Source organism: Palaemon carinicauda, chromosome 12 (assembly GCF_036898095.1).
Source record: "Palaemon carinicauda isolate YSFRI2023 chromosome 12, ASM3689809v2, whole genome shotgun sequence".
Classification (NCBI taxonomy): Eukaryota; Metazoa; Arthropoda; class Malacostraca; order Decapoda; family Palaemonidae; genus Palaemon; species Palaemon carinicauda.
The window spans coordinates 8321161-8333660 of NC_090736.1; the positions used below are offsets into that span (position 1 = coordinate 8321161).

General features: G+C 33.6%; 1 protein-coding gene across 1 annotated transcript in view; it reads right to left on the reverse strand.

Annotated features, from left to right (window-relative positions):
- Positions 1–12500, reverse strand: part of LOC137650476 (titin-like) — a 963282-nt gene that overhangs the window by 242946 nt on the left and 707836 nt on the right. Inside the window, 2 exon segments of the mRNA XM_068383702.1 lie at positions 8342–8479; positions 11405–11569. Of these exon segments, the coding sequence (XP_068239803.1) occupies positions 8342–8479; positions 11405–11569 (303 nt within the window).

Here is a 12500-nt window from a genome sequence, read left to right on the forward strand (position 1 = left end):
CCAAAATGGCTCCTTCACCTGCTCTTTCGTAAACAAAAGAGTGTCGTATATATCAAAACGCAAGGTGCATAAGCAGTCAGTCTCTCTTTTGAAGGGTGGGGGAGCTCATCTCGAAATGTATCTCAGCCGACCTTGCCAACCAGCAAACACCACCCCCCCCCCACCCCCACCTCCTTAGATTTTTTACCCTGCATTCCTTTCTTACATACCCTGAGTAATCTTCTTAGAATATGACACATACCATGTCGCCAAGGTAAATGCATATTATAGCTTTTCGGTGGCCATCAGGCTGAAAATACGAGATTCAAACTTGTATATCTTGAAGTACCATATGGAGACGAGTAATTTTGCCATTGTTATACATCTTTGAACACCGAAAGTTCTCTCTCTCTCTCTCTCTCTCTCTCTCTCTCTCTCTCTCTCTCTCTCTCTCTCTCTCTCTCTCTCTCTCTCAGAAATAAAACGTCTTGTAGAAATAAAAGTCTTGAGAGTAATCTTCAATTCCTAAGTCATGCAGAAATACAGAAGACTCTCTCTCTCTCTCTCTCTCTCTCTCTCTCTCTCTCTCTCTCTCTCTCTTAGAAATAATAAGTCTTGTAGAAATAAAATCTTGAGACAGTAATCTTCAATTCCTAAGTCATGCAGAAATACAGAAGACTCTCTCTCTCTCTCTCTCTCTCTCTCTCTCTCTCTCTCTCTCTCTCTCTCTCTCTCTCTCTCTCTCTAAGAAATAATACGTCTTGTAGAAATAAAGTCTTGAGACAGTGATCTTTAATTCCTTAGTCATGCATAAATACAGAAGACTCTCTCTCTCTCTCTCTCTCTCTCTCTCTCTCTCTCTCTCTCTCTCTCTCTCTCTCTCTCTCTCTCTCTAGCAGACTACGAGCCATCGATTAGTCTGCATTTCATTCCATACTACGGAGAAACAAACTATTAACAAGAAGCAGACAACTAACTGGTGCTGAAATTAGGGAGCCCGCGAGATACCCAAAGAATTACTCACCACTTGGCTAGCTGCTTTGCCTCGCAAGGCTGCGAGGTGGTGAGAGACTGAATTTAGATATTAAGTCAGCTTTTCTCAGTGGCAATGTGTGGATACCTGATTTCTCCTAATAAACGTTAGACTGGTGTCCTAATAGCTTCCCGTTACAATTTAAACTGTATAAAAGATTCTATTAATTTCATGAAAATTTTCCCTTGACCTCAAAATAAAAACTTTTTTTTCCTCTAAATTGTAATTTTGGGATAAAACTTGTCTTTCATAAATTATATAATATTGGCGATACTCGTAAATCACTGAAAATAATTTCGAATGTCAATTTATTCATTGCAAAATCGTAAATCTTTAATAGCAACTTTTTCGTTAATCTGCCTCTTATTTTTTATACAATTCAAAATCAGACAAACTGCATTTTCAGGAAATACACATAAGGAAGTATCAAAACTAGATTACCGCTCAGTTTTATATGAATAAAATCTGAAATAACTTTGGCACAGGTGAGATTCCTATTGTCACTATTGGTTGGAAGGTCCAGGAGTCCACACCAGAACATATATACCATCAAATAGCAGGCTACTCTTACAAGTGTCCTTTAAAGAAGACACCAGGCTGATATAAGCCAACTATGTTAAACCAACAGATTTTTCCACATCTATTTTAAAGGTAAATAAAAATGTTAGCAGTTGTACTAACCCAATTATGCTGATATTAATAGTTCTATTACAACCTGTGATATACATCCTTTGTATTTAGCTATACAAAATCCATTTTCTCACAGATATAGCCAGTGAATTGAGCAATATGGAAACAGCCGGCAACTATGCCATTGAGTGGGTATCTTAACTTGATTGAAACCTCTTAAACTACGCCCACTCATTCAATCAAAGGTATGGGAGATACCTGAACTTAAATATCAGTTTAATCATACTTGGCATTTATTCTTTTCATATTTTGCTTTTAATGAAGCCGTGAAAACGTCTGTTTGTATCAATATTGCATGTAAGCCAAGTTCCAAGTCTTCCACTCTTTCGGATTAGAGTTTTCTTGCTTGAGGGTGCACTCGGGCCCACTGTTCTATCTTAATTCTCTTCCTCTTGTTTTTTTTTTTTTTTAAGTTTTCTAAGTTTTTTATGAAATATCTAATTTAATGTTGTTACTGTTCTTAAAATATTTCATTTTCATTGTTTATTACTTTTCTTGTAGTTTATTTATTTCCTATTTTTCTTTGTTGGAGCCCTTAGTCTTGTAGCATAATGCTTTTCCAACTAGGATTATACCTTAGCTTGCAATAATAATAATAATAATAATAATAATAATAATAATAATAATAATAATAATAATAATAATAATAATTATAGCTTTTGTTTCTTGTCAGTTCCAGTATGTATGGTTTACATTATCACAGATCAATATTAATGATAATAAAAAAAAACATACTTCATTGCGAGTAGTAAAACTATGTGCAAAAGGTTATATAATGTAATTTCGTCTCTCTTTGTTTATGAGATACTACCACTAGAGAGTTATGGGGTCCTTTGACTGGCCAGACAGTACTATATAGGACCCTTCTCTCTGGTTACGGTTCTTTCCTTTGCTTACACAGACACCGAATAGTCTGGCCTATTCTTTACAGATTCTCCTCTGTCCCCATAAACCTGACAACACTGAGATTGCCAAACAATTCTTCTTCACCCAAGGGGTTAACTAATGTACTGTAATTGTTCAGTGGCTAATTTCCTCTTGGTAAGGGTAGAAGAGACTCTTCAGCTATGGTAAGCAGCTCTGCTAGGAGAGGGACACTCCAAAATCAAGCCATTGTTCTCTAGTCTTGGGTAGTGCCATAGCCTCTGTACCATGGTCTACCACTGTCTTGGGTTAGAATTCTCTTGCTTGAGGGTACACTCGGGCACACTTCTATCTAGTTTCTCTTCCTCTTGTTTTGTTAAAGTTTTTATAGTTTTTATAGGAAATATTTGTTTTAATGTTACTAAACTTAAAATATTTTATTTTTCTTTATTTCCTTTCCTCACTGGGCTATTTTCCCTGTTGGGGCCCCTGGGCTTATAGCATCCTGCTTTTTCAACTAGGGTTGTAGCTTAGCATTTAATAATAATAATAATAATAATAATAATAATAATAATAATAATAATGTTGTGAAATCATTTTTGCAAGAGTTAATCTCATATAATGATGAGGGTTTCCATTGCGAAATTCAGAATCTCATGTGTGCTCGTTACCAAAATGCAATAATAATAATAACAATAATAATAATAATAATAATAATAATAATAATAATAATAATAATAATAATAATAATAATAATAATAATAATAATAATAATAATAATAAAGAGCAAGTGACTGGGTATATACAAATATATATATATATATATATATATATATATATATATATATATATATATATATATATATATATATATATATATATATATATATATATGTATATATATATATATATAGATATAGATATATATTATATATATACTTATATATATATATAGATATATATTATATATATATATATATATATATATATATATATATATATATATATATATATATATATATCTTATCGGTCACGCTCAGATCTCCCCGTCCCTCGGGTAGGGGAAAGAGGGAGTAGACATTCCCAGGTGGAAGGGGGGGGGTACGTGTTTGCACTTATCTAAATATCTAGTCGTCATTTTTGACGGGTCGTGTAAACTAATAATATTGATAAAGAAATTTCTGGAAATATTTTTGACTGGACTCTTAAGCGGGGTTTACACGGCCGAGCAGCTCGTCGAGCCCTGTTGTCGAACCTACTTGTAGAACGGCTCGAAGAGCTTTCAGACAGTACATCGAACCTCAGTGTGCCTCGTGCTAAAACAACGTCAACATGTCTCTCGACCAGGATGATTTGATAGCCATGGCTTTAGCAGTGGCACTAAGAAGGAAAAAAAATCAAAAGAGAGAAATTTTCATATACCAACTTGCTTGTTGCTTTAAAATTAGAGCCTGATGACTGGCGCAATTATTTGCGTATGGATGAAAACATGTACATTGATCTACCGAATCGTGTCAGCCCTTTCATTACTATGAGGAAGGCCATAACTCCACATGAAAGACTGAGTGTCCGCTATTCCTTTGTTTCTGGCTACTTTATTGGAATAGTCTTTTGATTTAACTTTCCATAAAGCTGGATGAGCTCGATATGCATGTATGAAATCAAGTACGATTTCCTTCTCATTCTTACTTTCATTAATGGCAGCAATTATGCATTTCTTTGATGATGTTTCCTCTAGCAGGTTTGAATAACAATTGATGTTCGATGCTCGACACCCGTTCACACGTTCACACCGTTCGTCAAACAATGTAGCTCCGCCCACAAAAGGCAAGATGAGCCTGACTTTCATTGAGCCGCTCGACGAGCGCTCGTCAACCAAATAGCCCGTTTAGCCTACACGCTCGAACATCAATTCAAACACAGGGTTGTCGAGCCAGGCTCGACGAGCTGCTCGCCCGTGTAAACCCCGCTTTAGAGAATTATCTTTTACATGTTCCTCTCACCATGAATATTTATCGTAAAAAAAAAAAAGAAGAATTAAAAAAAAAAAAAAAAATCACTTTCAGAGTGATTTTCGAGAATCTCATTCTATCTCCTAACAAGAATCTTGAGAAAAAAAAAAAAAAACAGAATCACCCCAAAGTGATTCTTAAGAATCCCTTTCTTTCTCTTTACGAGAATCTTAGAAAAAAATATAAAACAGAATCACTCCCAAAGTGAAAGAATCACATTGTCTCTCTTCTCACGAGAACCTTTCAAAGAGAAACTGGATGCTGAGAGATTCCTCCAGACTAAAGTGTACCGAAACTATTTGTCTGAATGCAAGAAGGACACAAAGTTCCTTTTAAACAATTAACCCTTTCAGGGTGTCGATCGGGTTCGCTTGAGAGTTGGCGAAAAGTTATAAAAGTTTTTTATCTTGTTTTTAAGTTAAAAGATGTCTGGTTTAATCAGAATAGATGCTCACCAGAACGTCAGTCGGGCAGCCCTAACTCCCCCACTGTGGTGCGTAAACACAGCAGTGGCCTCCCCAGTAAATAATTTAAACTCACCTGGGCAGGGATCGATCTGCCGCCATGCGAATGCTAGGCGAACACGCTACCACTGTACTAGCCAGGATTAGCAAATTATGTCTTTTCAGTAGAATAACAAGTTCTTTGTTCATTGTTAAAAAAAAAAAAAAAAAACTATATCAAGTACTTTTTTAACTGACTGCACAGTAGGTTATAAGTAATTCATCAAAATGAATATATTTCAAAACATACTTTATTGACTGTAGTTATAATGTTATTGGCAAGTTATATACATTTTAAAAGAAAAAAATTGTTTTATGAAAAAACGACAATATCGTGTATTGCAGGATATTCTGTATTTGGTAAAAACTTAAAAAAATATATCACCATGAAATATTGAGCTGAAGGCAATTTCCAAACAAATACTAACATCGTAATCGAACAAATATTCACCTGATTTTGTCGCCGGGAAGGTTTTGTGATTTAGAAATAAATTGTAGTTGGAGTAGATTAAACGATATCTAGGATTAATTGACACATGAATACATATATTGCAATATTCCAAGCAATTTGATAGATGATGATATTGTTTCGAGTATTGTTCTCCTGTGTGGTCTTCAGCTACCGAATCTCATCTTAATTTGTTGGAGAAATTTAGACTTCTCATTACTTATCTTAATATTACTCTCTGACACCAACGTTGTTCAGTTAGTTCTTTATGTATGTTGTACAAGATTTATCATTATTCTGACCATCATTTGCACTAAGATCTTCCCGAATTGTACCATCTTGTACGCAGTACTAAGTATGCAATTAATTCTAACAGCCTTGCCTTCTCCATCGTAATGCCTAACACTAGAAGATTAATTGAAGGTAAGAAATCATTCCTGCTGTTTCCTCCGATGCCTTGGATGACCGCAGAGGTAGCAGCAGTAGGGGATTCAGCATTATGAAGCTTCATCTGTGGTGGATAATGTGGGAGGGTGGGCTGTGGCACCCTAGCAGTACCAGCTGAACTCGGTTGAGTCCTTGTCAGGCTGGAAGCAACGTAGAGAGTAGAGGTCCCCTTTTTGTTTTGTTTCATTTGTTGATGTCGGCTTCCCCCTAAAATTGGGGGAAATGCCTTTGGTATATGTAAGAAATCATTACAGGGAATATTATTTCTTGATGGCAACTGAGCTGCAGCATTCTTTGCCAGTGAATCTGCCTTCTCATTTCCAGACACACCTACGACCAGATTGTGGAATAATCTTCCCAAGCAAATAGTTAAATCGGTGGAACTTCAAAAGTTCAAACTTGCGACCAATTTCTTTAAGTTGAACAGGTTGCCATAAGTCTCTTCATAGATTATGTATGACAGATCTATTTTAACCTTGATACTGATCTTGGAATATCTTTTTTTTATTCCTTAACTCTTCTTCTTAGTTTATTTATTTGCTTATTTAATTTCCTCACTAAGCTACTTTCCCTATTCCAGACCTGTTGTTTGTAGCATACTGCTTTTCCAGCTACCACAACTCAGAATAATAATAATAATAATAATAATAATAATAATAATAATAATAATAATAATAATAATAATAATAATAATAATAATAATAATAATTGTCGCGAACGAAGTGAGTGACCTTATATGAAATGCCAAATTTTTTTTTGGAGATATCTCATACAACCCATAGGACAGTTATTCCCTGACCATAGATTTCTTAGCAGGGACCGGGGGGGGGGGGGGGCGGCCCAGCTGATATTTTCGGCTGCAGAGTCAATAACTCTTCTACCAATAAATATGTTCAAATGAAATTTTAAGGGATTATTTATATATATATATATATATATATATATATATATATATATATATATATATATATATATATATATATATATATATATATATATATATATATATATATATATATATATATATATATATATATATATATATATATATAAACTTTGTTTTTACCAATTTTCATGTTCATACTTGCTGTAGGCATGCCCTGGTTGTCACTTTTGTTTCGTTAGTGAAGAGTTTTAGCTAAAAAATCAGGGAGGAGCCGCACACTATACCTAGAGTTTTAAAGATATTCACATAATTTTTACAAGGTTTGATGGATGTTATGTGAACTACATTCATACAAATTTCTGCATTGATACTTGATATAGAAAAGTCACAGTAGCCATTTTTTTTATATCCGCTGGAGGCCGATTTTCTGCGGCGTTGTAAATTAATTAAATTAATCGTAGAATACTTCACTTATCAAAATGAAATTTTCAGGGATTTATGGTATGGATATTTACTTTGCCCATACCAATTTTCATGTTGATATCTGCTATAGAAAAGCCAAGTAAACGTTTATTTCGGTATGGGTTGAATGGTTATTTTTGGCCCTTGAGTAAACTATTCGTAGATTGATTCATATATCTAAATGAAAATTTCAGGGATTGATGGGAAACATAGGTTCTCTGTTCCTGCTAAATTCCATGGAATCATCTACAACTGAAAAGACACAGCTATCATGCAGCCTTAAATGTGATGTTAAATGTAGCAACATTACAGTGAACTGCGTGATAGTGAGCGACATCAACGAGGGACAATGCCTATCTTAAAACAATATCCGTCCCGAGTTCAGCTAGTAATAATAATAATAATAATAATAATAATAATAATAATAATAATAATAATAATAATAATAATAATAATAATAGATAAACAGTTTGATCTGTAGCTATATAAAAAGAAACACTGAAAGCAATTTGATAGACAGATAGATCGACGGCTTGATGGATAAATGGATATATGTAACATAAAAAGGAAATTCAAATATATATATATATATATATATATATATATATATATATATATATATATATTTATAAATATATATATACATATATATATATATATATATATATATATATATATATATATATATATATATATATATATATATATATATACATATATATACATATACATATAGACAGATAAAATGATATATGTCAAGCAAGTTGGTATGCAAAACATAAATCTAAATTATATAGAGAAATAGCCAGAGTGTTAAATGCATTAAGTAAACAGAAAGCTTAAAAGCAAATGGAAAGACATATACAATAGACACACAATTGGAAAGACACACAAAGACTTCAAAACTATGACCCGGATAATACCAAAGGTAAATCTCCTTACCAAGAAAAAGCTAATAGTCTAGAACTTTGACATCTTAATCCTGGCGATACTAACAGCAAGGCGAATCCTACTCACCCTGATGATATCCTTGAGGATGAAGATGGATCTGTCGTCGGAAATCCTCTTGACTTTGGTGATGAGGATTCTGGCCTTGAAGAGGAATAAGTATCTCTCTCTTGGTTTCTGGCCGGCTTCTCTGACGTTAAACCAATCCTGGAATAAGAAAAGAAATGGATGTAGTTGGTTTTATACAGGGATATTTCACAAGTTGGTGTTATTTTTACCACCATCAAGGCGGTTATGCGATCGAGTCGGTTTAATCATTTATTTTGCTGAGTCTGTCTGTGGACAGGATTATGTGTAAACTGCTTGAGGGATTTTGACGAAATTCTCACCACAGATAGATCTTAGGTCATGGACGACTCCAATAAATTTTGGAGATGCTCCGGATCCGGATCCAGATTCTAGTTCCAGATTTGCATTTTTCGCCACTTTACAAACGTCAACTACTCGACAGATTTGGTCGAAATTATCACCACAGATAGATCTTAGGTCATGGGCGATTCCATTAAATTTTGAAAATGATCCGGATCTGGATCCAGATTCTACTGTAGATACGGATTTGCATTTTTCGTCATTCTAAATATTACGTCAGAATTACAGGACAGATTTTGACGAAATTATCACCACAGATAGATCTTAGGTCATGGGCGATTCCATTAAATTTTGAAAATGATCCGGATCTGGATCCAGATTCTACTGTAGATCCGGATTTGCATTTTTCGTCATTCTAAATATTACGTCAGAATTACAGGACAGATTTTGACGAAATTATCACCACAGATAGATCTTAGGTCATGGGCGATTCCATTAAATTTTGAAAATGATCCGGATCCGGATTTGCATTTTTTGCCATTTTAAAGATTACGTCAAAATTACAAGACAGATTTTGACGAAATCATCACCACAGATATAACTTAGATCATGGGCGACTCCAATAAATTTTGAAGATGATACGGATCTGGATCAAGATTCTAGATCCGGATTTGCATTTTTCGTCATTCTAAAGATTACGTCAGAATTTCTGGACAGATTTTGACGAAATTCTCACAAAATATAGATCTTAGGTTATGGGCGACCTCATTAAATTTTGGAGATGATCTGGATCCGGATTTACATTTTGCGTCATTCTAAAGATTACGTCAGAATTACTGGACAAATTTTGACTTAGTTCTCACAAAAGATAGATCTTAGGGTATGAGCAACCTCAATAAATTTTGAAGATGATCCGGATCCGGATCTGAATTCTAGATCCGGATTTGCAATTTTCGCTATTTTACTGATAACGACAAAACAAATTGACGGATTTTGACAAATTTCCCACCACAAATATATGTCAGGTCATATACGACCTCATTAACCTTCGACAGAAATCAGAAATATCTGAATGCTCTTGTTTTTTTGTTTCTTTTACTTGTCTCTGGTTAGATTTCACCTTCTTGGGGGTACACTCAGGGACACTATTCTTTCAGTTTCCTTATTCCTTTCCTCACTGGGCTATCTTCCCTGTTGGAGCCCTTGGGCTAATTATAGCAACCTGCTTTTCCAAATAAGGTTGTAGCTCAGCAAGTGATAATAAATAAATAGTAATAAAAGGTAAAGATGTCATTGCGTTTGTTTGTTTACTGGTTAAACGAAGTGGGGACATTTTATCATTTTTCTTAATAAAAGGTTTTTTTTTCCTTTGCTCACTGTCGCAGTAACAAGAATTTTTTTTTTTTTTTTTTTTTTTCTTTTTTTTTTTTTTTTTTAAAAAAGAGAATACTACTATTTCATGATCCAATTAACAATGTTACTACTTCATTTTATTCATAGGACGAAGCAGTATGTTTCATAGAAAATATTAAAGGTTTAAAGGCCACCCATGAATGGCAGAGGCAAGGGACAGTCACATTGACCTATCGAGCAGGACAACAATGCCCTAGAGACTGACTAAATATACATATGATTAGCGCCCAAGAACCATTTCCACCCAAGCTATGACCAAGGAAGGCCAGGCAATGGCTGCTGATGACTCAGCAGATACACCTATAGGCTCTCACAAACAACCCCCCCCCCTCCTTAGCCCACAAGGATGGTGAGGTTGCAGCAACAAAAGGAATTAATGAGTTTGAGTGGGACTCGAACCCCAGTCTGGCGTTCACTAGTCGGACGTTACCACATCGGCCACCACACTATTCGATAATAATTGGTTTTATTAAATTTTACAATATTTGCAGTAATATTTAGATAAAAATATCTAAAGAAGGCCAATCAATGTCATTTGGTAGCCTATGTGAAATTAACGTTAACATAATTTTACTGATCAGTGGATCATATTTAAAGTTTTTTTTCCATTAACGGAAGAGATATATTTTATGAACTTTAAATGTTAATTGATATCCTTAGCAATTATCATTTTCCTTCTAACGGTGTATTTCTTAAAGTGGTTAGTTTATGATTTATTAAATTTCGCGTTTGATAAACCTTCCAAGTGCAAAAAAAAAAAAAAAAAAAGTTTACATAATAAATGATAACATCTGATAACATATCTACATTTTATATGATAACATATTTAAAATGTCTACACGCTATATATGATAACATCTGATAACATATCTACATGTTATACGATAAGATCAGATAACATGTTTACATATTATATGATAACATCTGATAACATGCCAACACGCTATATGATAACATCTAACATGTCTACATGTTATATAATAATATATTTAAAATGTCTACACGCTATATAAGATAAAATCTGATAACATATCTGTATGTTATACGATAGCATCTGATAACATGTTTACATACTAAATGATAACTTCTAATAACATGTCTACATGTTATACAATAACATATTTAAAATGTCTACATGCTATACAAGATAACATCTGATAACATGTCTACACGTTGTATGATAACATATTCAAAATATCTACAAGCTATATATGATAACATCTGATAACATATCTGCATGTTATACGATGACATCTGATAACACGTCTGCATGTTATCAATAAGAGCTTAATTTACTGGGGGAAAAAAAAGTTGAAAAACATATTGAAAATTTTGATAAAAGAAACTTACGTGTCTAATGAGTCTACCGAGCTTGAATAGGTTCCCTTTGAAACCCTCGATGGAAGTGATAAACTTTGCGTCCGTGGCCCTCTGGGGGATACTTTGCATCAACTCGTAGGCCCTCTCGAGGTCGTTGGTTTCCTCCCCGAGTTTCGAGGTGAATTTCACCAACTCCTGTGAAGGAATGAGAGGGAAAAAAGGATATGATTATATGGGATGATATAGAGGAATAGCAGTAGAAATTTTATTTAAGATTGAAATAAAAATATGAGGGAAAAGGATATGTTTATATAGATGATATATAAGAATGCGAGAAAAAATTGTTTGTATAGGATGATATAAAAGAATAGGAGGAAAACTTATATCCTTACATAGGATGATATAAAAGGAGGAAAACTTATATCCTTACATAGGATGACATAAAAGAATAGGAGGAAAACTTACATCCTTACATAGGATGATATAAAAGAATAGGAGGAAAACTTATAATCTTACATAGGATGGTATAAAAGAATAGGAGGAAAACTTATATCCTTACATAGGATGATATAAAAGAATAGGAGGAAAACTTATATCCTTACATAGGATGATATAAAAGAATAGGAGGAAAACTTCTATCCTTACATAGGATGATATAAAAGAATAGGAAGAAAACTTATATCCTTACATAGGATGATATAAAAGAATAGGAGGAAAACTTATATCCTTACATAGAATGATATAAAAGAATGGGAGGAAAACTTATATCCTTACATAGAATGATATAAAAGAATGGGAGGAAAACTTATATCCTTACATAGGATGATATAAAAGAAGAGGAGGAAAACTTATATCCTTACATAGTATGATATAAAAGAATAGGAGGAAAACTTATATCCTTACACAGGATGACATAAAAGAATAGGAGGAAAACTTATATCCTTACATAGGATGATATAAAAGAATAGGAGGAAAACTTATATCCTTACATAGGATGACATAAAAGAATAGGAGGAAAACTTATATCCTTACATAGGATGATATAAAAGAATAGGAGGAAAACTTATATCCTTACATAGGATGACATAAAAGAATAGGAGGAAAACTTATATCCTTACATAGGATG